This window comes from Mauremys mutica, chromosome 3, assembly GCF_020497125.1.
Source record: "Mauremys mutica isolate MM-2020 ecotype Southern chromosome 3, ASM2049712v1, whole genome shotgun sequence".
NCBI classification, from domain to species: Eukaryota; Metazoa; Chordata; order Testudines; family Geoemydidae; genus Mauremys; species Mauremys mutica.
Genome location: NC_059074.1, coordinates 173,155,966 through 173,183,475, shown reverse-complemented (window position 1 = coordinate 173,183,475; position 27,510 = coordinate 173,155,966). Strand labels below are relative to the sequence as shown.

At 40.1% G+C, this 27,510-nt stretch overlaps 1 protein-coding gene across 1 annotated transcript in view; it reads left to right on the top strand.

Moving 5' to 3' along the window:
* LRPPRC (leucine rich pentatricopeptide repeat containing) overlaps positions 1-27,510 on the top strand; it is a 162,748-nt gene that overhangs the window by 122,452 nt on the left and 12,786 nt on the right. The window contains exons 28-32 of the mRNA XM_045011106.1: positions 9,519-9,661; positions 9,772-9,865; positions 17,686-17,812; positions 21,024-21,112; positions 25,317-25,521. Coding sequence (XP_044867041.1) covers positions 9,519-9,661; positions 9,772-9,865; positions 17,686-17,812; positions 21,024-21,112; positions 25,317-25,521 — 658 coding nt within the window. The remainder of the gene's footprint in view (positions 1-9,518; positions 9,662-9,771; positions 9,866-17,685; positions 17,813-21,023; positions 21,113-25,316; positions 25,522-27,510) is intronic.

Genomic DNA, 27,510 nt, shown 5'->3' with positions numbered 1-27,510 from the left:
TTTAGAACCCCTGGGCATTTCAACCAGTCCAGGAGTCACAGTTGAGATTGTACTCTGTTGTTTTGGAGTGTAGCGCTCTCCCACCACCTTCCTCAGTGCAGAAACCTCAAGCTGGTACCAAGCCTAGCACCAAACCCCAGGACTTGGTACCACAGGATACTTCCAGGGCCGAGGGAGAAGAACAAGGCCCTGTACGCATGCAGGCATCTTCATCTTCCTCACCTGATGAGACTGTAGCAGGGACATCGTTGTGCCCTTTCAGGACAATTACAGGGCTCATCAGGAGCTCCTCAGAAGTGTTGCTCAAGGCCCGGGGATTCAGGCAAAGGAAATATCTGAATCGTCTCATACGTTGGTGGACATCTTGACCTCTTCTGGTCCGTCATGAGTGGCATTGCCTTCTAGAACCCATTAAGGCCCTCCGGCAGACTCCAGCCTCACTATAACTCTCCTCTAAGAGGGTGGAGAAAAAGTACTTTGTCCCTACAAAAAGATTTGAATTTTCATATACCCATCCTCTGCCGGGGTCGCTAGTGGTGTCAGTGGCCAACAAACAAAAGAAACAAGGACAGCAAGGACTCCTCTCCCTCCCCCCAGCGTCCCCAGGCCAAAAATGCTAAAAAGTTGATTCTCTTTGGCAGGAAAGTATATTCTGCCAGGGGAGGCGGGGCTCCAACTCCAGATCGCTAACCAATGGGTGCTTCTGAACTGCTGCTACGACTTCAACTCTTGGGGGCATGATGTCCAGACTCAGAGTTGTTGCCACAGGCATCCAAAGTCAAATTCTCAGTTCTAGTCGAGGAAGGGAGAGTGGTGGCAAAAGCATCCCTTCAGGCAGCCTTAGATGTAGCGGACTCTGCAGCTCAAACCATGGCTTCCACTGTGGTCATGAGAAGAAGCGCATGGCTTTAGGCCTCGGGCCTCCCCTACAAGGTCCAGCAGACTATCCGGGACCTCCCTTTCGAGGACACATTGCTCTTTTCAGAGCAAACAGATTCAAGCTCCACAGCTTGAATGACTCTAGGGCAGTGGTGGGCAACCTGCGGCCCATCAGGGTAATCTGCTCGTGGGCTGCCAGACAATGTGTTTACATTTGCATGTCCCCTGCAGCTCCCAGTGGCCATGGTTCACCATTCACAGCCAATGGGAGCTGCGGGAAGCAACGCAGGCCGCAGGGACTTGCCGGTCGCTGCTTTCCACAGCTCCCATTGGCCGGGAATGGTGAACCACAGCCACTGGGATCTGCAGCTGGCCGTGCAAATGTAAACTAACTGTCTGGCAGCCGGCCAGTGGATTACCCACCACTGCTCAAGGGACACTCTAAAATCCCTTGGGTTCCACATCCCAGTTCCTATAAGAAAGTATTTTAAGCCCCAACCATTGCCCTGTTTCTACCAGCCTCAGTCAAGGTAGGACTACAGTAAGAGGCGGGGCAGGAGCTATAAGAAGAGGCCTCATCCCCAGTCCTTGTTGGCCCCAGGCCAGGCCCTGCCAGACAAGTGCTGGGTTCTAAACAAACCTTTTGAGGGTACACTTGAGGATGGCATACCAGGCCAGTGTGTGGATCCACCTTCCCCAATTAATGTGGACCAGTTATCACACTTCTATTGAATATGGGCCCATACCACCTCAGACCGCGGGTGCTACACACGATAGGACTGGGATACACCCTGCCATTTAGTTTTTCCCCTCCTTCCCTTGCTCTCCCCTCCCCCCCCCCCAACCCTTCTCACAAGCAACTTCTAATAAAGGAGGTGCAAACACTCCTGCAAGTGGGAGCAGTAGAGGAGGTTCCTCCGGAGCTGGGGCAGGGGTTCTGCTCCTGCTATTGCCTAATCTCAAAGGCCAGTGGTGGTTGTGACAGTTTGGATCACAGAACTCCCCGTGGGAGCTGCCACCTGATGTGCCAAGACTACTTCTGCCCCTGCTTTCCTGCCCTGTCAGTTTAGGACTTCAGTGCCCTGCCTGGTTTGAGCCAGACCTGCTGCAAACCCAGACCCAGGTCTCAATCATGTCCCCTAACCGCTGCAAGCTTACCTGAAAGCACCTAGCAGAAGTGTTCTTGTCTTTAACACTTAGATGCCCAACTCCCAATAGGGTCTAAACCCAAATAAATCCATTTTACCCTGTATAAAGCTTATACAGGGTAAACTAATAAATTATTCGCCCTCTATAACACTGATAGAGAGATATGCACAGCAGTTTGCCCACCCAGGTATTAACACATACTCTGTGTTAATTAATAAGTAAAAAGTGATTTTATTAAATACAGAAAGTAGGATTTAAGTGGTTCCAAGTAGTAACAGACAGAACAAAATAAGTCACCAAGCAAAATAAAATAAAACATGCAAATCTATGTCTAATCAAACTGAATGCAGATAATCTCACACTTAGAGATGCTTCAGTAAGATTTTCCTCAGACTGGACACCTTCCAGGCGTGGGCACAATTTTTTCCCCAATTTGTTCCAGCTCAGGTGGTCACTAGGGGATTTTTCATGATGGCTCCTCCCTCTTTGTTCTGTTCCACCTATTTATATATCTTTTGCATAAGTCTTTTGCTCATCACTGCAAGACTTCATTACCCACTTGCCAGCACACACACATACAGGAAGACTTACAGGTAAAACAGAGCCATCTGCAGTCAGTTGTTCTGGTTAACGGGAGTCATCAAGATTCCAAACCACCATTAATGGTCCACACTTAGCGTAATTACAATAGGCTCTCAGAGTTATATTTAATATTTCTAGTTTCAGATACAAGAGTGGTACATTTATACAAATAGGATGATCGTAGATTATAAGCTTTCTAATGATATCTTACAAGAGACCTTTTGTATGAAGCATATTCCAGGTACATTATATTCACTCATTAGCATATTTTTATAAAATTGTATAGACTGCAAGGTCACAGTGGTCTCAGACTCATCCTGGACCTGCGAAACCTCAACAGATTCATGAAGAAGCCGAAGTTCCACATGATTTCCTTGGCTTCCATTGTCCCCTCCCAGGTTCCAGAGGAATGGTATGCTGCCCTTGCCTTGAAAGATTCTTACTTCCATATCTCAATTTCCCAAGATCAGAAGAAATTCCTCTGATTCATTGTGAACCACGTACACTACCAGTTTATCCTGCTCCCATTCAGCCTGTCAGCAGCCCCTTGGGTAATTACAAAGTGCATGGCAGTTGTCACGGCCTTCTTGAGTAAGCAAAGGGATAGATTTATCATTACCTCGATGACTGGCTGATCAAGGCCCAGGTACAGGCAAGTGTAAGATTAATACTGTCAACCTTCACAAAGTTAGGCCTGTTGATAAACATGGAGAAATCGACACTCTCTCCAGTTCAAAAATTAAAATGTATAGGGGCGGTCCTTGACTCTGTCTAAGCCAGAGCCTTCCTTCCGAAGACCCAGTTCCAGCCCCTAGGCATGTTCACAGAGAGCCTCAGAAACCACCCCACCACTATGGCAAGAAACTGCCTAAAACTCCAGTGGCACATGGCCTCATGCACTTACGTGGGGCATGCAAAAGTATGACTCAGACCTCTTCAGACTTAGCTAGCATCAGTGTACAGGCTGGAATTGCTTGGACATGGTTGTCACTCTTCCCCCTTCAGTGATCACCACTCTCCTTTGATGGTTGGATTTGAGGCCAGTAGGTGCAGGTGTCCCATTCTCAAGACCACATCCGTCAATATCTGTAGTCACCAACTGCACCTGCACTGGGTTGGGAGGCTCATCTGGAGGTACTCAGAACCCAGAGCCTCTAGTCCCAGACGGGAACTCTCTCCACACATCAATGTGAGGGAACTCAGAGCAGTGCACCTTGCCTGCCAAGTGTACCGGCTCCATCTGGAAGGCAAGTTCGAGCTGGTACTTACAGACAACACAACAGCAATGTTCTATATAAACAGATAGAGTGGGGTGCACTCCTTTCACCTATACCGTGAAGCTCTTTGCCTGTGGGAGTTCTGCATAACCTACTCAATCCACCTTGAAGCCTCCTATCTTCCAGAGGCACAGAACTAATTAGCTGATCGTCTCAGCAGATCCTTCTCCAGTCACAAGTGGTCCATTTGCCCAGATGTTGTGAAGGACATTTTCCAGATAGACGTGTTTGCAACAAGGCACAAGTGGAAGAGTGTGCAATTCTGCTCCTTCCTGAATCACAGCCCGGGCTCGCTCACAGACATGTTTCTTCTCCCTTAGAAGGACCATCTCATTTATGGACTCCCTCCCATTCTGCTTATACACAAGGTCCTGCTGAAGGTCAGAAGGGAAGGATCGAGATTGATCACGATAACCCCAGCCTGGCCATGTCAACACTGGTTCACCACCCTTCTGGACCTCTCGGTGGAAACACCAGTCAGCCTGCCTCCATTTCCAGATCTGAACTGACAGGACCACGGCCACCTACATCATCTGAACCTCGAGTCCCTTCATCTGATGGCCTGGAAGCTCCATGGCTGAACAACTCCTTGGAGCTAGCATGCTGCAGACCGGTTCGTGAGGTCCTTTCAGGGAGCAGGAAACCATTCACTAGAGCTATGTACCTGGCAAAGTGGAAAAGGTTCTCGATCTGGTCAGCACAAAGAGGTGTTTCACCCATTCATTCTGGACTACTTACTTCACCTGAAGCAGCAGGAGCTATTTGTGTCATCGATTAGAGTCCAACTTGCTGCGATTTTGGCGTTTCACCCATGAGTAAATGGCCAGTCCGTCTTCACTGACTCGATCTGTAGTCATTTCCTCAAAGGCCTGGACAGGCCTTATCTCCAAGTATGACGGTCAATCCCACCTTGGGATTTCAATCTGGTATTACCCAGGTTCCTGGGTCCCCCATTTGAACCCTTGGCAACGTGCGCTCTCATCTACTTCTCCTGGAAGATGGCCTTTCTGGTGGCCATTACTTCGTCTAGAAGGGTCTCAGAGGTTAGGCCCCTTGCTTCAGAACCTCTTTACATGATATTTTTCAAGGACAAGGTCCAGCTGTACCCTCACCCAGCCTTCCTCCCAAAGTTGGTTTCACAATTCCATAGTAACCAGGGCATTTTCCTTCCAGTCTTCTATCCGAAATCACATGCCAATAGCCAGGAACAGAGACTTCACTCACTAGATGTCAGACATGTGCTTGCCTTCTAATAGAAAGGACTACATCATTTTGGAAAATTATTTAACTTTTTGTGGTGGTAGCGGACACGATAAAAGGTCTTCCAGTATCAGCCCAGAGAATCTCATCGTGGATCACTTCTTGTATCCACACATGCTACGACCTAGCAATGGTCCCGGCCCTAATGGCACATTCCACAGGGCACAAGCATCTTTAGCTGCGTTCCTGGCACAGGTCTCAATCTAGGACATCTGTAGAGCAGTGACACTTATTCGGTTCACACTTTTGCATCACACTATGCCATCATTTAGCAGGCTAGAGATGATGCTGGATTTGGCAGAGCTGTGTTAGTCTGCTCGTTAATGAATTCTAAACCCTCCTCCTACATCTGCTTGGGAGTCATTTACATTGGAATGGACATGAGCAAACTCTTGAAGAAGAAAAATGGTTACTAACCTACTAACCTGTTCTTCAAGATGTTTCTCGTGTCCATTCCAAACCCCTTTCCCCCTCACCCCGCCCCCGTCAGAGTTAGCTGGCAAGAAGGAACTGAGGGGGCAGTAGGGCCCTATATACTGGCTCTATGAAGACCCGACTCCAAGAGGCACCAGATCTGACCTGACAGATACCACTGAGGGAAAACTTTCCGGTGGCAGTGCACATGCTGCATGCCCACCTATGTTGGAATGGACATAAGCAAAACATCTAGAAGAACAGTAGTTATGGAAGGTTAATAACTGTTTTTTCTGAGATTAGTTCCATCTTGTCTCTAACAGCACTGCTGCTGTTGTGAGGAAAAGGCTATTCTTATAGCTGCAGAAATCCTTCTGTTCAAGGTAAGTTTCGCTTTCCACAGTTCCTGGGAATTAGTTTTCCCATCATTTTGTTCTAACCCTTAGCACTCCTTTGGAAGGCTGTTGCATACTTGGGCATTCCTAGCACTCTGGGGTCCTAGTCAGGGCCGGCTCCAGGCACCAGCATTCCAAGCAGGTGCTTGGTGTGGCAATCTGCAAGGGGCGGCAGTCCATGTGCTTTTGCCCCCAAGTTCAGCTGTCCGTGGTGGCACAGCTTTTGTCTTCCAGCTGAAGACAGAAGCTGCCGCCGAATTGCCGCTGCCGCGGAAACGCGCATGCCGCCCTAACGGCACACGGACTGCCCCTGCCGTCCACGGCGGCCATTCGGCGCGCTGCTTGGGGCAGCAGAAACAGTAGAGCTGGCCCTGGTCCTAGTCCAGTAAATGGAGCATGCACACCAGTTGTAGCCTGTTCATTTCATACCTCATAAGTGCCAAAGCCGTAGGGCCACAAAGTTGCTGCAGGCAAGATGTTAAAATGCTGCACCAGGTGGCATCTTAGGCACCTGAAAAACTATTCACAAAAGTCCCTGGGGGCATTGGGGAAAAAGTATGAGTCTCACCTGAGGAATATTTATAAAGTAAGTTTCTATTCCTCTGCAGAGTCATTCTCAGTTTATAAAGTTCTTGTTTTATTGGGGGAAGAGGGCAAGACTTTCAATTCCTGCCGATTTTTCTACTATAACAATAACTAAGCTCTTCTTATCATTCCCCTCTCCCATTTCTGTGATTCACTAATCACTACTTCCCATTAGTGGCGAATGATGGGGAGAGGCTGCTAACAAAGAAATTATCAGGTAAGAAATTTCTTATTTGTTAACAGCTTCTCACCTCATTCAACCCACCCTAGTAGTCTGGTAAATGATCAGAATACAAATTGATGTTTTTCTCTAAAGGGAGACTTGGGTATAACTGACTTAAGGTTAATTAATATATTAATGCTAATAATTGGTTGCTGAAGGGTTTCTAAAGCTTTGGAAAAACTCTTCTGGTGGCCTAAGCTGGAACCTCTGGCAACAACACTGGACTGCCTCCAAATTACATGGGGGGGTGGGGGGCTAACTTGTTAGTGATGAATGAGGAGAGAAGCTGCTAGCAGAAAATTATAAGGTAAGAAATTTCTCATTCATTCAGTTCCATCCTTGCAGCAGTCTACATATTTTCCACTTGTTCAGTCTTCTCACATTCCACGGCATCTAGATTCCTGAAAGGATTATTGCATACTTGTCCACCTGTCAAACCTCCTATAACTTTCTCTCAAGCCACTTTCAGAATGGTGCTTGCACTATCTTACCCTCAAGGTGGGCTCTCTTAGTCATCATCACATAGGCTATAAGGGTCAGTTATCTCCAAGTTCTAACCCCCTCGCTCCCCATACAGTATTCCACAGAGATATGGGGGTGTTGAGACCTTATCTGAAGTTTATTCCTAAAGTGGTCTTGAAATTTCATTGAACCAGTCCTTCAGTTTATTCTTGTTCTTCCCTAAACCTTGTTCTGTTCCAGAGAAGAAAAACTCCATACGCTGAATGTTTCAGGAGCCTTATACTACATTGATAGTCTGAAGGGCTTATTCTGTCGTCTTGTCTCTTCATGGCTATCTTTGGTGCTTTGAAGGAGTAAGCCTTCTCCTTTGAGAGGAAATTAAAACAGATCACGCTGTGCATATTGGCCTGCTACCAAATGGCTGATGTATCTTTCCTTCCACATATTAAGGCTTACTCCACTAGAGCGCAAGCTACAGCTACTCTGCTTTAGGAACGTACCCATATCTGGAAACTTTAGCCTCCTGACTTTCTTTAAGTACTATGCCTTTGATCTAGTTGAAAGGTTAGATGCCAATTTCAGAAGAGCAATATTGCAATCATTGTTGAGTTAAATCAAGACTTCTCAGTCCCACCTTCCAGATTGGACACTACTTATCAGTCACCTAGAGTGAGATCCACATTGACTCGTACTCAAGAAAGAACATTACATACCTTACCATAACCGAGGTTCTTTGCAATGTTATCAGTGTGGATTCCATGACCCTCTCCCCATCCCCACTTTTCAGAGTCCTCCACATCTGATATTCTGCATTAGTTAGGGAACTGTGGCTTTTGTGCCTTTTTATGCCCTCGCCAGAGCAAACAGGATGACAGACATAGCCCAACATACTTCTATACCAGTTTCCCACACATGAGGTGCAGGCATACCTACAGTGGGATCCACACACTGTTGACACCATCTTGAAGAACCACAGTTCATATATGGGTAATTAACTTTGTTTTGTTTTTTTAAGAAATGGGATTTAGAGAAAAAGGGATTTTTTTTCCATTTGAATGTGCTAACATTTTTGTATAGTCATGTAAAAATGCTAGACACTCATTCCCTGTGCCGAATGAGAGCAATTGCACTGGACTATAAGTTGGGTAGAAAATTTTTGGATTTGTTCCTTTTTGAGAATGTGAACCTCTGAGAGTTGCTTTGGGTCTCTACAGATATGCATGTCTTCTTAAGGAGCTCTTAATTTACTGACATAGCAGCTTCAAAGCTTCTAAATTCCTTTGGGGGGACCTCAACAAGACCTCAAGTAGCTTAGAAGTTCCTATGAGAGAGTTTAAAAGTTCTCTGAACAAAGTTGTTTTTTATGCATTGGAATCTGCACCAAATTTTAAATATAGCAAATTCTTCAGAGAACTGTTTGTCAGATAGTCTTCAGAGAAATGATTAGCACCTCAGAATTTGTAGTGGAGATTAAAGGGAAAACATCAATGTAAAAATCACACTTCTCTCAGAACCTATTTTACATACTGTTGTTTCTTTTCGGTTTGCTTACTTTATGCATGTAAGAACTTTTTGTGTGGTCAGTTTGTGTTCCTGTGTATACTTAGTTTCTAGTATTTTCTGTGTGTTGCAACAGTGAAAAAGAAGATTTTTTAATATGTGGGAATGTGATTAAAAAGTTACAAAAACTGTTGCATGGTCTCAGAAGCTCATGAAACATTTGCATTTATATCAACATAATTATCCAACCTTGATGTGACATTTCCAGACAAGTATCTTAAGAGTTATTTTGGGAACTATATTCTGTAAACAAAAAGGAGCTGAATGTGGAAGTTCAAAAATTATTAGAAATCAAGCAGTCATTTTATGTCAATATTTGCCTTAAAGAGAAATAGCATGTTCTTGGTTCCTAACCTTTTGTCACTTGTGAAGTTTCCCAGTTTTTCGTGGCTAAAATCTAAGGCCCGGGTGCTTCAAACACTTAAGGTAGGTCTACGCTACGGGGGAAAGTTGATCTAAGCTACTCAATTTGAGTTATGTTAGTAGCATAACTCAAGTCGACATAGCTTAGATCTGCTTACCGTGGGGTCCACACTACGCTATGTCGAGGGGAGACGCTCTCCCGTCGACACCCATTACTCTTCTCATTCTGGTGCTTCTAAAAATAACAGAACTATCTTATATATTTAATTTTTGATTTTGCTTGCCTTTTCAGTATACAGCTTTTCACTGAAAATGTAGGATTAGTATCTGGATATGTATTAGATGTGAAGACTGAATCTTGTCTTTCAGAGATCAGTAATGACTGGCGAAAAGCTGATGCAACTTGGACTAAAATGCAGGAAGAAAATGTTATTCCTCGCGAGACAACTTTAAGGTTATTGGCTGATACTCTTAAGAACAATGGTCAAGAAGTACCATTTGATGTGCCTGAGGTAATTTGTGTTTAACTTTACATTGTGTTCTTTTTGTTTGAATCATGCTTTTTTTTCATGTCTCTCTTCATGTTGTATGTTTTTTATTAAACCATTACTTTATTTTAAAGATTTGGTATGAAGACCGTGTAGAATCAGCTCCTGTTTCAGAAAATAACCCTGAGAAGAAAGTGTTGATGCTCTGCAAGAAGGGCAGTGTCCAAGGTAAACTGAAAACACGTCTTTTTTCTTTGGCTTTAAAAAAGCAAGGTTCTATTAATGAACAAAAGTAACCAGTACTCTCAAAATCCTAATGCAATACCTGAGTCTAGAATGCAGGGTTTAAAATTCCAATAGTATTTTTGGAATCTCTTCCAGGCAAGTGTGTGCTGGGTGCAGCATCCAGTTGTTCTGCAGTATCCTTTGTGTAACTTTCATTTCTGAGTTTTGTCAGTTGCATTGATCGAATATCAACGGGTAATAATTTCTGTCGAGATCAGTGTTAAAGACCACTGTGAGGCCACTCAGCACTGATAGCTGTCCAAACATGTAGGTTTATTTAAAAAGAAATTCTCCTGTCCTATACTTTTTATCAGTAACCAGTTGAACACATTGTATTATTGTAGGTTTTTCATTTTCATATATTCTAAATCTAGTCCTGGGATGCAGAAGCAATGAAATACCAAGTATGAGTAGGGAGGCAGTAGTATGTGTGTAGTATTGGTGAGGCCATTACTGGACTATGGTGACCATTTCTGGTGTTCACACTTCGAAAAAAATGTTGGAAAAATTGAAAGTGTTCAAAAGAGCAACAAGAATAATTTGAGATCTGGAAAACATGCCTTATAGTCAGAGATTTAAAGAGTACAGTCTGTTTAGTTTATCTAAGAGAAGGTAAAAAGGTGATATGATCACGGTGTACAAGTACCTACTTGAGGAAGAGATTTGATAGTTGACAGCTCTTCCATATAGCAGCAAAAAGCACAATGAGATGCACTAGTTTGAAGCTGAATCTAGACAAATTCAGACTAGAAAATAAAGTGCAAGTTTTTAACAGTGAGAGTAACTAGAAAAACTTTGAAAAATCTCCACCACTTAAGTCAATAAATCAATCTGAGATGTCTTTTTAAAAGATATGTTATAGTTAGGGCCCTGCCACATTCATGGTCCAGTTTGGTCAATTTCATAGCTATAGTATTTTAAAAATCATAAATTTCATGATTTCAGATATTTCACCATATTGTAACTATAAGTGTCCTGTCACAAAAGGCAGGGGGAGTGGAGGGGTGGTGCAAGGTTATTGTAGTGGGGTCACGGTATTCCCATCCTTATTTCTGCGCTACTACTGGCAGCCGGAGAGCAGTGGCTGCTGGCGGGAGCCCAGGTCTGAAGGCAGCGCTGCCACCAGGATAGAATAGTATGGTATTACCACTCTTAATTCTGCGCTGCTGCTGGCGGGGCACTGCCTTGAGAGCTGGGTGCCTGGACAGCAACCATCACTCTCCAGCCACCCAAGGGTGGCAATACCACAACCACTGCTACAATAACCTTGCTACCCTTCCATGACCCCCTTTTCAGTCAGAACCCCAGTTTGAAAAAAGCTGGTGACGTCCCTATAGTCTAGGGTAAAATACACAAAAGACCAAATTTCATGGTCCGTGGTGTGTTTTTCACAGCTGTGAATTTGGTAGGCCCTAGCTATAGTTCAAACAGTAACTGTGGTCTTAATGCAGAAGTTAATAGGTGAGATTATTTGGCCTATGTTATGCTGGAAGTTGGACTAGGTTATCACAATGATCCCTTCTGGCCCAAAAGTCTTTGAACCCATTTCACTGTAATGCTGCAAGATAACTTGCCACTGAAAAAAGATCACATCTGTCTCTTGGCTGTAAACAAAATAAGCCCTGTAAAATCACAGATTCCTGCATAGAGTTCTTTGAAGTCTTTTTTTTTTTCCATTTCCCCCATTTAGTTAGAACTAAGAACACTTTTAACCTCCAACATACTGACTGTAAGTAAATCACCTTGAGCAACTGCCATTTTAATTGATAACAAACCACCCCAGTTAAAACCAATGTGTGATATAAAGTTAAGAAATCTCTCTTACTTTAAAGGTAGAGAACATATATTCAGTTTTGTGGCATTTTAGTTAATCTGAGTCTGAGCACTCTTCTTATCTGTATCCAACAATGAATTTTAGTTTATCGGTGCAAATGAGAATGGATGTGCATTTTTGTTAGCAAGCATGACGAGTGGTCATTTACACTCCAGTCCAATACCTTCCACTTCCCTAGTTCTGAGGGCATTTCTTCTACAGCACTCACCTGGAATGCATCGTCGTCAATATTATTTTTGTATTTACGTAAAGCTTCTAAATTCAGCATTCCTCTACAGTGCTCGTTGCTTTGCAGGATCAGGCACTTAGGAATCAAACCTCAGTCTGCCACATCACAAACATAAAAGGCCTATCACTGGGCCTCAGAATGTTCCAGAAGTGAGTTAGAAAGCGTTTCTAAAATATTATTCAACTTGTATCTTTTTTTTTTAAAGGAGAATGTTAAAACAGAAATTACCTCCATCAAAGCAGAGATAGAGCCAGTAATGAAGATTCATAGACAATTTTTAAAGATGCTGGCAAGATGAAAATGTTTGCTAAAATAATTTAAGATTCCATTTTAACCTTACTCCTAGAGAAATGTCTTTTTGTGTAATCTCTGAAATTTTTTCTCTGACTTTCCCTTAACATTTCGAAAAAGATGTTTCAGTATGCTGGGGAGAAACATATTTCCTCTTTTCATGTAAAAGAGTTCTCTTCTTAGATGAAAATAAGACTTTGTTAGCTGGAGTGGGAGTAAGACGAGGGAGACACAGATTTCTCCCTCCTATCCCCATATATTAATAGTGATATGTCATAGCATTTTAAAAAAACAATGCTTCGCCTCTGTCGTAAGGGTAAATTGTACCCTTCTACAGAAGTACCTGACAAGAGAGAAAGCCAAAGGAGCAGTTTCCCTATCATAATGATTTGCAGGGATGGAAATTCCTAGTCCCACGGAGGGTTCTCTCTCCCTTCCCTCCCCCACAGCTGATCTTATACTTCCTTCTTTCCAGTATTGGTGCTGCCAGTAGACAGGTATATTTCCCACCTATGCAAAAGCCCATTCTCTGCTGCAAAGCAGCATTAATTTATGCTTGGATATCTGTTTCCATATGCGGAAATGAGGAATGGAACTAAGTATAGTTATTCCATCCCTGCCATTCCCTTCAGAGGCGTGTCTGAAGAATCCCAAGCCTTGGGGACAGTGAAACCAAACTGGCCCTCTCCTTTTCATCCTCTTCCATGCTCTTCAGGGAAAACGTGCATGATACAGGGTTGTCAGTCATTAAGGCAGAGGGGTGATTGGGCCTTAGCTTTTGAAGACCATTTGCATTCCTTCTTTTCGTTGCCTAAACACACATGACTGGTAGTCATCTGACACAGGGACTGATTAGAAAATCGAATTGTTTGGGTGAAAGATGCCAGCTCCATTTAGTGTATAATTTGTTGGATGATTGTTCTCTTGGAGGTCTATGCCAGCATTAAGCTGTGCAGGCTGGAACTGCAGACACCTATGCCTTTTCAGTGTCTCAGAAGTGAGACAGCATACACTATAATCTGCCCCAGAATTGTTTTGCTGTTACTAGAGAAACTGGTGTTAAAGCACCATCAGACTCTGGGAGCCCTGATTGAGGGATTATGCATAAGTCTGCATGTACTGTGTATGCATATGTAAGCATATATCACATATAGTAGATGCACGCTCATATTTTGTATGCATATCACTTCAATGGTAATCTCTGTATTATGACAGATTTAAGAGCTTCCTCAGAATGTTAATTTTCATACCAGTAAATTTGGGGGATCAAAAGGCAGGCTTGAAAATGGATGTACCTTAGAAGGATCTGGTTCTGAAAACAGAACTAATTAATTTTTCTTTGGGAAGTGTTGAGGACTAGGTAATATTGATTTAATGTCCTTTATGAAAGGATTGAAGTAGGGAGGGAAACAAAATTATAAACATTTTACACCTATTTATGAATATGGTTTGAATACCAAAGTAATTTCCTGAGTAATTTCTAAGTAATTTCTAAGATTTAAAGTTAAACAAACAAAAAACTGCACCAATTATTACTGATAGCTCTGACACCTTGAGACTGAATTTACTGATAGATTGATATTGCACATCCCACAGCTTACATTCTGTAGTGATCCTGATAGATGATCCAGACCTGCCAGATATTAAGAATGAAAATTTTGTAGAAAAATATTGTGCTGAAAATACTGTGAAATGTGCTGCATGCATGTGTCTAAAATCCTAGAAAAATTAACTTGTCAGCTTTATGTAAACAATGTAGTGTAATTTTGATATGAATACAATAGGATATTGTAATAAATTTTGTATCTATGCAACGTTTTTATTAGAAGAAAGTGAACTTAATCAGTTTAGAATATTAGTTATAAAATTAGATTAATTCCTTGGCAGGGTGCTGTTTTAAACATTCTTTGAGGTTTTTTATTTATGAAAAACAATATATTCATTTTACTGACTTGATTATGCATTGTTATAAGTTGGCCTTTTGGGTAGTGTGTGCATGTGTCCAAGCAGTGGAAATTGCTGAACCAAATGTGACTGTGTTGTGAGAATTGAGATTTTATGTTGGCAAGTTGTCACATTTCTAACAGCTCTCTCTTAAAGTGGTAATACAACATGATATGATTTTTCTGCTAGAAACTCTTTTGAATGCTCATATATTTGAGTACAGCTTCTCACAAAAAGATGGCGATTCGAGAAATAGTAAACTAATAATCCCTGTTTGGGGGTATGGTCTCCATTTGTGAGCCCTTTAGTCAGCTTCAGACATGCAACTCAAGTGGAGTTGATGTAAGATAATGCCAGTTTATTTTCAAAAGGTAGGTGGTGGAGACAGTTATGAAATATTTTGCCATTTAGAAGGAAAAAAATAAAATATTATAGCAGAGATGGCCAAACTTACTAACCCTCCAAGCTGCATATGACAACCGTCAGAAGTTCGAGAGCCAGGATGCGCTAGTTGGGGCTCAGGGCTTCCACCCTGTGGCGGGGTGGTGGGGCTAGGCACGAGACCTCCCTCCCTACTGGAGGATTGGGGCAGGGGAGGGGGGGCAGGGGTGCAAGCTCCAGGCGGTGCTTACCTCAAGCAGCTCCTGGAAGCAGGAGCATGTCCTGCTGCGCGGCCAGGTGGCCCCACAGCATTGCACGGTACACAGTTCTCAGCCAATGGGAATTGCAGAGCCGGCGCTTGCAGCACCAGCAGAGGCACCGTGCCGAAGCTCCCTGACTGCCCCTATGCCTAGGAGCCGGAGGAGGGACATTCCACTGCTTCTGGGAGCCGTGCAGAGCCATGGCAGACAGGAAGCCTGCCTTAGCCCCGCTACACTGCCAACCAGACTTTTAACGGCCCAATCAGCAGCGCTGAGTTGAGCCACTAGGGTCCCTTTTCGACACATGGCAACTCTACTTCAGTGGGGCCAGGAGTTTATCCATAATCTATTGCATGTACATTTAATACCTTTTGGCAACCACTTTTAGGCAACAAAAGATCTTATGGTGCATCTAACATTTCATTCAAAAGGTTTGAATTTGACAGTAAAAGCAAGCATATTTGCATCATATTCTTGAATTAATTCAGATTGAAGAAAAAGATTAAACTTCTTTTTTTTTTTTTTTTTTTACTCTGCTCACTTTAAATTCTTGTTTGGTATTTGAATAATTTGTATGTTTGTTTGTTTGTTTGTTTTGTTCACACGATTAACCTTTAAAACTCCTCTTGCCAAACCATAATTTTTTGTGATAAGGAAAATAGATCCTGGAGTGAGTGTTTGCATTTATGATTTGCCATAGAAATCTTGGGAAAGTGGGGAGCATTCTTTTAGTAGTTTCCGGTTCAGAACTTTACTGCAAAAACCCACCTGCAGTGCCAGTTGGTTGAAAGAAGGAGTCTGAATTTCTTTTGCCTTGAATCAAATAGCATAAGGAAAAGCACAGTTAACTGTTTTGTTTGCATTACAGTGACATTTATAGTTAGCAACTGTACTGTAAACACAACCATTGTACTTGAAGTAAAGCAGAGGAAAAGTAGATACCCTCTTCTGGTGTGTGCCAGAGCTGCTCAATGCAAGAATGTGCTCGTAAGTGTTTTCAAATGCTAGTCAGAGTTTGTTGCACTTGTGTATTGAATGATTCTTCATTATCATATGTAAGCAACCTTATTTCATGGAATGATATTTACTGGTCTAGTGGTGATTTAGTCACTTTCACAGTTGAAAAAGTTTATTGGAAAAAAATTTTTCCACAAACTTTTCAGTGAAGTGAACACTTCCTGTAAATGCTAGCAATTAAAATTTGTTTGACACAGTAGTGGGCAAGAGAACTCTGAAAATTGTGACAGGAAGTACAGTATGTCTGGCTAGTTAGATTATTTTAAAATCCTACCACATGCTACTTGACTATTTTTTCCCCTCTCCTTTTATTTGAGTATTGATCCAGAGAGTGGTGATGTAATTAAGTAATGTTATTTCAGACTTATGTCAGAACAACAAACACAGTGGCTGTTTTAATTTTTGCCATAAGATCTTCTTTTATATCTGTGTTGATATACATGTGCTATGTAATCTGTGTAAAGATGTTAGATAACTATACGGCAGTATTCTTACAATATACTACACAGTCACAATTTGTGCATACCTGTTTAAATAGACACACATTCATGCATATATGAATACATTTTTTTTTAAAAGTCCCAATATATACTCTTAGAGTATGTCTACACAGGAAAAATTGTGCACAGGCCAGCCTACCTGAGCTAGCCTGAATCCGACTAGCACAGGTAACAATAGCAGTGAAATACAGTACAGCTTCAGCGTAGATAGTACAAGCCCAGCATAGGCCTTGGACACATAATCCGCTTTCTAGCTCATTCTGAAGCCTGCGCTGCACTGTCTTCAATACTATTGTTACCCACACTAACTAGATTCAAGCTAGCTTGGATAGGCAAGCCCATGCACAGCTTTTGCTGGGTAGACATGCCCTTAAACTCAAGTCATACCATGGTTCAGACAAGATGGTACAGTAACACTTCCAGTCTTGAGAATGTGTGTTGAAAATTTGTCTGCCCGGGTGTGCCCTGAAGTTTCATTTGTTCATATCGTATTTCCTTTGAGGTTAAAATTCAAATACAAATTATTTTCCCCTTCACGCCAAAGATATGAGCCAAATGTTTACAGCTGCATAATCTTGTTTCAAAAAGTAAATGATTGAAAAGTGTGGTTATCTTTTTTGCCTTTTTTTTTTTTTTTGGTAACGTCTTTTCATACACTGACAGTTATTGTGAATATGTGAAATAAAACTGCTAATCAGTCAAACAAATGCCGCTTAGTTTACTTGTTAAATATCTGTATATTTGTAAATTGTATGTTTTTATATAAATCTTGTCGTAGCCAAACAGTTTGATCTCCCAATAGTGGAATCACTGCCTATATTTGCTGAATGCTGTTGTGATGATGCGCCAAACATTGTAACCATCTACCCCAGAATTAGGTGTTGCTTCAAAAATCATTAGTTCTCCTTTTCTCATGAACAGAAGTATGATGGAGGTTTTTATTTTAAATGAACTATGGGAAGGGAATTCAAACACTTTTTTGGAGTTAGCTTATCTGACTCAGTGTTTTTTTGAGGGTGGGAAGAAATGTAACGTAACACCTGGATTTTAGAAGAAACAACAGTTTTATATATATATACATTTTAAAAACCCTACAACTTTTGGCTCCGTGGATAGGAGCATTCATTCAAACCTGGGCAAACCAACAATTTTCTAAAATATAGCTTTAGACTAAAAGATTTAAGAAAAGGAGGAATAGATTTATGTTTAAGATGCAGTCTTTTTAAATAAAAAGAGATGTGAATGCTCTTTATATGCCACTTCAATGCAATGTGACATCTCAATTGTTTTTTTTATTCTCTTTGTAGAGGCATACAATATTTTACTGGAAGCACAAAAGAAGGATATTATGTTTCCTCCCTCTGTTTATTCCACTCTTATAAAAGCATTGCTGGCTGAGGGTTGTCTTGAGGAAGCCATCAAAGTGAAAAACATGTAAGTTTTTGTTTGTTTTTTAAACCTGTGGCTCTGTTCTAAAACTGCACTCATAACCTTGCATGAAAATTATCATGAGCATTCCTTTAAGGTAAAGTCCCATCTTCCTAACAAAAAGTGGGCCCCAATTGGAAACATCATGATATAGTGAGTAATGCATTGGTCTTTCATAAATCAAATCAAAAGAAGTGTGCACGGTGTCAATATATTATTCACCTTTCAAGGCTAGCTGGTCCAGGAATATGACATTAATGAATCAAGTTGTAATATGTCTTTCTATAGTGTGTATTAGTAAAATATTTGGGATTGGATTTGGTTGGATTGGGTTTAACTTTCATGAGTCATGTGGTTGTACCATGTGTTTTGACTGCTGAATGTAAAACGTGTCCCAGGGTCATGTGCCAGTGATTAGTATACTGAAATAGAGTAAAATCTTAAAGCACCTAAATCTCATTTTCAAAAGTGGCTTAGGCACTCTAGTGACTAAAAGTATAGACCAGCTCGCAGTGTCACGATGTAAATCAGTTGGGTTGTTAAACAGTCTGGCAATCTGATTATGTGATGAGATTACTATCCGTTTTACGTTGGTAAAAAAAGTTGCATAAATGGTTGAAATATTTGGGCGAAAAGCTGTCATGTAGTAAGGAGAACTGATTGTAAAATTCTTTTTACTGGAAAGTGGGAAGGGAGTATCTTCATTTTAATCGGTTATATACTGTAATAAAACCCAACTAGTCATCAAAGGAAGATTTGAGTAGAGTAGAAGTTTAAAAACAGAAAGTGGTATGTTATTTGGTTAAAACAAGAACAATGAAGAGAAGTGCAACATGTCTATTCAAAAGAAAATTATGAACTGGATACATATAATACCTGTATATGATTTTAAACAGTGTGTAGGTCACCACAAAACTTAGTTTCTAGTGTTTTGTGAAAATACACTATATTGCTCCCAAATAAAATAATTTTCATGATTGTGCCTTCTTAAAAACTTCTTGGCTTTAGGGAAAATGGAAGTAGGATCTAGCCAGAAGCTCCATTCTTATTGGTCACTCATCTAAACCTAAAATAATAAAAACTGCATTGTTTGGCAGGGCAGTTCAGAAAACCATCCGGTTCAGAAATATCACATGATGGCACTCTAATGAACCCATGCTGGTTAACTCTTGCTGGTTTTTCTTTACAAGATAATAGAGAGTACACTTGATATCATCAGTACTCATGACTTTGAAAGTACATGAGTCTTTCAATAACGAATAAAATTATAAGTACTCAGACTTCAAAAACAATTTTATGGAAGCAAACTTTCTTCTAAAAATGCCTAGATAGTGTATTGGAGTAGTGACTGGAATCAAAAGAGTATCTGTGGTGTGAACAATTTAGAACAAGTAAATTTGTTCATGCTTGACACATTTCTGTATCTGGAAACTTTGTGCTATATAGGAGTCAATCTTACCAACCTAATTTACTGAGAGACTACTTCTTGAAGCCTAAATATGTGCAGTGGCCTGAAACTTACATCTCTCTTAATATTTACAGTAAAAGATATGAAAGCTAGTTTCACTTGTGTAGACTTACATATTTTTCTTTTGTTCTCTGTTTGAAGCCAAATTTGAAATTTAAATCATATTTAGAGAATCTTACAGTGTTTGTGTTAGCAATAGTATAGGTACTATAACATGCATTTTTTGCCTCAAAAGACTTGTTTATTTTTTAAATTAATATCTTGGTATCGGGTCTGGAAAGAACTAATGTTGAATTGAGATGATGATAGAGGGAAGCAGCATGCCAGCTGAGACTCTGGAAAAGTCCAGGAGTTTTCTGATATCTTGGTCAGACCAAAGTGCTGCTGCCTTCCGATTCTAATGAATTTTAGGTATGTTTATTGCACTCAGTTCAAGAGTTTTAAAATAGAAATTTAGTAGTATTGGAATGAGGGATTAGTTCTGTAATAGTGGCTAACATCTATTTAATCACACTAAAGATTGAAAGATTGGAGAAAGTAAATCCTTTGTTATATGTAATTTACAGTCTCATGCATGAATTGTTGACTTAAGGGCTTTGACAGATGGGACAAAGGGAAAAAAACGGAACTGAGCAATGGGTGCTTAGGCAGGGATTAAGAGGATTGGTTGGGAGAGTAAGAAAATCCTGAGTCCAGTGACTGCCTTTGTGAGCCCTGGAGACTGAAAGTGACTGAGAGGATAGTCATATTGTGTACTCTATGAAGGATTTTCTTGGGATTGATGAGAATAATTTAGCAATGACCCTGCTTACCTCCCAATCCGCTCAGCTCATAAATTCAAGTAGGTAGGCTGCTCAGTTGTTTGCCACAAGATGATCAGTGAGGTTTATCTTGATTGCTGATATGGCAAATGGCAATGCCCCTTTTTTGTGTGGGGAGATTTTGTAATCTAGAAATGAACCTTTGTAAAGTTATCCTTATGTATTAAAAATGTGCCTAAATTTCATTAGAAATAGGGGCATTTTGCAAGTATAAAATAGATGTGATTGCTGGTTAGTCTGCATTAAAAGCATACATGTTCATTTCTTAAAAGCAGTATTATTAAAGCAAAGTTCTCTTTGCAGTAGATGTGTGACTTTTTTGCATTGCAAGGGATGCAGAAATGGTAAATGAAATTTAATTTTAACATGGCAAAGGCAGCAAATGAAGTATGTTCAGTTTTAAAAACTGTATACATCTAGATGACAGAAATTTGAAAATTAATCAACCAAATAATATGGTTTTAGTTCATAATATGCTTTAGTTTATATTTAAAATATACAGTGCTGAAAATAAATGTTTCATTTTTATTGCTGAAAGAATAGTTTTACATTTTATAATTATGGTGACTTAAAAAAAGAAGAAAAAGTATCCAGCTTAGGATACAACAGAACAATGCAGGGCATGCAGTTATTTTAGTCATCTAATATGTCAGCATTCAAGAATCTGAACCGATTGTTTAAAAAAAATCTTGTACTTTGTTTCTTTTGTTGCTCATTTCCAACTTTGTCATCTGTCAGAATGCAAAAAAAAATTATCCTTCTATAACCATTGACAGGATAACACAAAAGCTGTCTCCAGGTCGATATTTTGCAGCAATATTTTTAACATACGAACAGTAGTTTTTATAATTTCACCTTGGTGCTCAACCATTTATTATCGTATCAGAAGCATGTCAGTAATTCCTTTCTAAATGTCTGCTTCTTTTAGCGCTGAGACCCACATCAAGGGCTTCACACTGAACGATGCTGCCAGCAGCCTCCTCATCATAACGCAAGTTAGGCGGGATTATTTGAAAGGTATGTCACAATGCTTGACCTTTACGTCACATTAATGCCTCTGCAGATTTTTCTTGTAACGCCCTTCGAATACTTGGATAAAGGAGTCCATTTAGCAAATTACCTGCTTATCAAGAGCCTTTTGTGGTAGCTGAGAGACGTAAATTACTGTACATGCATTTATAATACAGCTTGAATATGAATGTACTTGTCATTTGACCACTTAGTCCAGTTTCCATTCCATTTAACACAAGATGGGTTTTCTTAAGATGAATCACAGCTCTTCAGACATGCAAAATTTGTGCTCCAGAACGAGAGAAAGTACAGGCTTTCAAGTGCGTTAAAATTCACAGCACAAGTCATTTTGCTTTAGAAATTAACATACTTTAGAGCATCTGAAACAATTCCCAGCAGTTGCTTCTTTCATATTGTGTTGGTTGTGTGAGATATCAGATGAGTTAAATTGAGTGTTAAATGTACATGATTGTGAACTAAATGATTATAATATTGATTTAAAAAACTAATTTAATACTTTTTAATAGTTCACAATACCAATAGTATTGAAATATACATTGTACTTTTCTTTCCTGTTTAATTTAATATTATAACATAACAGAAATGGTGGCTGAGGGAAGCACATGGATGGGACAAGATGGTGGAAAACTGTTATGCAACTTTCAGCTCTTCAGAATCATTTGTTTTGCAGTTTGATGTCTTTGTTTTGTTGGTATTGGGAATAATGGAAAGTGGGTGATGCATCAGGACTGAACAATGCTAGTAAAGTTAGAGCTTCCAGTCTTTCTCTGAGCACTTCTGAAAAATCTGGCCCTATAAGTGTGTGTGTACATCCTCACATTAAAATTTTTATCAGAGTTTTATTTACTTGGTTGCCAAACTCTTCTACTAAGAGTTCATTATTTAGGACTGGAAAGCCCTGCACAAACAGGGTATTGAGTCAGTGCAATTGCCTATACAGCAGAAATATTTTCCTATTAATATATTTCCAATACTACTCTAAAACGCAAGAGAAACTAAATGTAAACACAAATAGCAAAATGGGGAACAGTTTGATTTTTAATCTGAGAAAAGCAAGGAAATTCAGATTTGTAGCTGCCATGTCATCCTTAAATTAATTCACTTCACTGTGCTCTGATATTGTACCATATATGTGTGTAGCATTGCCTATGTTAAAATGTTTCTGCAATAAGTGAGATACATCATCTCACTGTGTTTTCTGTTGCCCGTTTCAAATTCCTTGGTTATTTTCCCCCTGACGTGCATGCAAGGACCCTAACACCAACTCAGACTCAGTATGGTGAAGTGGAACTCCTTTTCTTCCCCATCTCCAATTCATCTCTTACAGTTGACAGTCCGCTATTTTTGCAGTCAGACAGGCCTGCAACTTGTCATATTTGATTTCTCTCTCCCTTCTGCTTTGTCCTCAGTCCAGCATGATCCAGGTTTTGCAAGTTCTTTCTTTAAACTATCACCCGATACTTTCTTTCCTCATAAGCCACTACTGAATCCTTGGTCAATACTCTAGTCATTTCTTGGTTTGACTATTGTAACTTCTTTCCCTCGGCATTCCAGATTCTCTCATTGCACCACCTCAATTCTGTCCAACGTGTGCTGAAAAAATCCCTCCTCCTTGCATGCCTCTCACTCTCTTTGCTTGAGATTTGCATTGGTTTCCAAGAATGACTCCCATTATGCTTGGAATATCCTCCCTGATCTTGTCCATTATACAATTTCTGTCCTTCAAAACTCACTGCTTTCAGTCACTGAAACCATAGCCATAGATCTTCTTCCTTTGCCCTGATTTTGGTAACCTGTAAAGTATCAGAGGCTAGCCGTGTTAGTCTGGATCTGTAAAAAGCGACAAAGAGTCCTGTGGCACCTTATAGACTAACAGAAGTATTGGAGCATAAGCTTTTGTGGGTGAATACCCACTTCGTCAGACGCATATTCTTAAATATAAAGAAGTGCAGCTTCCATCAACAGCAACAAAAATGGTTTCTACCCCTTTCCCTGCAGAGAAGGCCTTGAAATAGTAAACTGATAAGCTTTCCATCATAGTTATCATTTAGTATAGATGTGCCTGAAAAATATTTCACAGACCATCCCCAAAATGCAGAGGCTTCTTTCTGTTTTTGCCCCTGACTTCCACTCTGGCCTGCTTCCTGGATGCTTCCCCCAAATTTAAATATACTAAGTAATTAAAAAAAAAAAGACTAAAAAGAGCTAATAAGATGCGTGAGTAACTGTAAGTGTATTGTGATTTTTCACTGTTGTAAACTTTGTTCCAAGTATCTCTTTCCATCCTTTCTGTGTGACATGCCATGTACACTTGTAGTGCTGTATAAAAAGATTTGTATCCTTTGGAGAGCTTAACCCTTCTTAAAAGATGTATCACATATTTTTAGTAAGAACTAGTTTGTATTAGATAAAAAGTTTGAGAGCTTTGTTTTGGGACTGCAGGCTGTAGAGAAAAACATGGTCAAACATGAAGGTGAACATTGGTTTATGACAAACATGCTAAAAATTTAAAATTCTTACCAATCCTAATGTGAATTTACGAGTTTTTATAGGTGGTGTACTAAGAAGGACATACCGAATGCGCTTGTTGTTGCCTTTAGTAGTTTTTTGCAATGTTGCTGGGTTTGTGTAATGTTGTCTAAGACTCTTCCTATTCCTGAGAAGGCCAATCAAGCAACATCTGAACTGCTAACGGGCAACACTTGGGATAGGGAGGAAAATTTGAAAGTGGCGGGTAATTCAGTTTAGTTTTCAGGTTATAGGAATCTTGTCCTGCATGTCTTTGCTTAAGACTGTCAAAACAAGATGCAAAACTAAACCAGGGTTGGGAGTTTGCTGTGGGGATTAGGCATACTGTACAGTATTTTTTTGTCCTTCTATACAAAATAATGTTTGGATTGTGGGGTGGCGGCCTGTACCTGTATAACAGGGATTAGCAACCTTTGGCACTTACCGTGGCGGGCTGGGCCGGTTTGTTTACCTGCCACATCCACAGGTTTGTCCAATCGTGGCTCCCACTGGCCATAGTTTGCCGTTCCAGGCTAATGGAGGCGGTGGGAAGCGGCGACCAGTACATCCCCTGGCCTGCGTAGCTTCCCGCAGCCCCTGTTGGCCTGGGACGGCGAACTGCAGCCAGTGGGAGCCCTGATCGGCCAAACCTGCGGATGCGGCAGGTAAACAAACAGGCCCGGCTGGCCAGGATGCTTGCCCTGGCGGGCCGCATGCCAAAGGTTGCTGATCCCTGCTGTATAGAGAACCTAAATGTTAACGCTACAGAGTTCATGAATGTGTATGTGTTGGGGTAGAAGTGTTATCGTTTGGTATTATAATTATTACCTCTGATTAATCCTACCTGTACTGGTAAGCAGTGAGAGGTTTTTACAGGAGGGGTATGTCTTTCTTTTTATGCTTGCTTGTGTATAATGTAAATTGAGAACAATCATAGTTTAGAGGAATGCTTAGTGGAGAGGATTTTTTTTTGTTTTTGTTGTTTTAAATTAGTGTGAGAAAGAGGATTGATATTGAAGCATGTTGTTAATGTGGTTTTACTGCTTTATAGGTTGGCAAGATTGCTCTTCAGTTTTCACAAATAACTGATGTATGGTTTTTATACTTGTGTGTAAATTCATATCATGTAGTTTTATCCAATGTTGTATTTTTTCTAAAGCCTATTGAAAAGAAAATTAGTTTGATTTCTGGATTCTAGCGATTTTACTCATTTGATGCACTTTATTTTAAACAAAATATCTTTGCTAGGGTATCCAATATCTCCAATGGCAAAGGCTTCATAACAAGGAAAACTGGGTTACAATCTGTTTTAGAACAATAAGTTAAAAACTTCCAGGCTTCAGTGAGGAGTATGAGGGGGGAAATATTCATAATATGGCTGCTTTCCTTGGATGTGATGTGCCAAAAATATTGTTTAGGAATCCTGTCAAGGTTTTCCAGCGAACAAGGTTTGGAGGATTTTATCTTCCTGAGCCTAATTGTTAAACATGAAAAAACCCTGCTGAGACCTTCATTTATATACTTGTTTAATATTTTATTTAATTGCAGCTGTTTTAGGGCTACTTTTCTGTATGTGTGTGTATATATATATAATATTTTAAATAGAACAAGTAAGGCTAATAATAAGGTCTGCTTCTGAACTAAAATCTTAATTTTCTTTCTCCCTTTTCATCCTGACTAGATGCTATGTCTACTCTAAAAACAGTCCTTGAAAGTGACATGGTGCCTATGCCACTAGCTGTGACTCGGCTTATTCAGGCTCTGGCTATGAAAGGTGATCTGGAGAGCATATGCGCAGTTGAGAAGATGGTAGAAAACCTGGCAGCCTCAATTGGTTTATCTCGCATGCTTTTTGTCAATAACACTATATTGGCTCACATCAAGAAGTAAGTACATGCAAGATTGGTATGGCTTTTTTTGTACAAGGAGGGAAAAGTGCTCTGTTGCGCCTTACTTCTGTTGTTTTCCTTCATTAAGATTGAATGGATGCTAGATTTCTGGCCAAGTTGGCTGCTGTTCAGGTTTTTTTTACATGTACAGTGTAGCCTGGAGATCATTTAATGAAACATAGGGGCTAACTTGCAACTACTAGCTGGGAGAACTTTGAGTGACATCATGATGTAAAAATCTATGTACTTACCAAACCCTGCCTACCTAAATTCACCCCATAGCTTCAGCTGATTGTAATACTTCCTGTCCTCAACTGTTGTGCATATTATAGTGCTCATTTAAGGCCTGATGCAAAGTTTATTGAAGTCTGAATGCTGAAAATTAGGGACTTAATCAGTTACGGTTTTGCCAGAGTTAAGTGTAGTGTGTGCGCAAATATAGGACCTGAAAGCTTACCAGACACCTATAGTTCTAACTGGAGAACTGAAACTACTAGCCATTCCAGACGTTGTTATGAAATGTAGAGGTTGAGTGTGCACTTTCCAAAGGTATTAGTTAAATAACTTGGCTCCTGGGTGGCTACTAATCTATTTTTCATGAACGTAAAAGCTATAAGAAGAGTATTTTTAAAAAAATCCATTTGCCATACTACTGTATGACCACAATTTCCATTGTGTTATGTGTCCCCTAAAGTCATCCATATACTTTGACTCAGATTTATAGCTCCATGGTCTGGCATTTTTATTTTAACTTTCATGTTGGTTCTTTGCTCACTCATCCTCTTTATGTAACTTCAGTAGGTTTCTGTGAATTGACTTTGATTTATTTTTTTCTTTTAAACTTTGAGCTTCTCAAACTACCTCAGTTGGAAATAGTCCTCAGGAATCCCACATTCTGTTATTTTCTTATTTATTTGTACTTTTTATTTCAAACCACTCTCGCAAGATAGAGCTAACTCTGTCCCTAATTCAGCAGGAGAGCTGTAGAAATATGTAATACATAGCAGATATCTATGATTGCCTCAGGCATTGAGGCCCAGAAAAAATACCCAACTCAGGTATTTGGAACTGCAAGATGATTTAAATTGGGTGGGGAGAGCCAAGCAGGCCTGTTAGTATGATATATAGTGGCTGAAAATAATCTTACTTTAAGGACCCAATCCTGCAAAACCGTTAAGTTTATGAGCAGTCTTTTTGTACACAAGTAATTAATTTAAAGTGATGTGAATTGATTATTTGCATAAGAAATAGGAACTTGTGTGAGTACGGTTTTGTGGGATCAGTCTCTTAAATAGGATATTGTACTATATTTCCATGTTCTATCCATGGAGGAATGTCAAAGCCCTGTCATGTATTTATCCTAAATTGGAGTGATTACAAGAACTAGATAGATCAGATTATACAGAGGTATTTACTGCATAAAACAGTGTAATCAGTTTTCTTTCTCTTATCACAACTAACTTCAGGTTAACATAGCAGGCTACATGCAAAGACTTCAGATTTTCAATAGCAAAAACCTTGTGCCCTTTCCTTTTAAAAAAAAAATTAGTTAGCAAGTTGTGGCATTCAGCAACAACAGACCTTTATGGATATTTAAATATCCATTATGGATCGGAAAATATTCTTTTGTGAGATGGATTTCAAAGTAATTGTTTTCAGTGGCTTATAAATGCTGAAATGTGCTGTATTTCTAATTGACCAAACATTTGTTTTGCTCAAATTAAAGAGTCCTTTCAGTTCTATTATTATAATTATTTTTAGAATGGATTGAGGCAAGGTATGGTCATTTAAACTCTTAGAACACTAAATGTAGACTTGGCATTTTATGAATACTGTACCTTATGCCCATGATTTTATTAGAGCATGCTACAGTGTACTCCTTGCTAAGTTAAAACAGACCATAGACAAAGCTGCTAAAGAAATTACATTTAATATCATTTTACACATCCAGAAAGACATCTATGAAAAATTCAGGTAAATATTAAA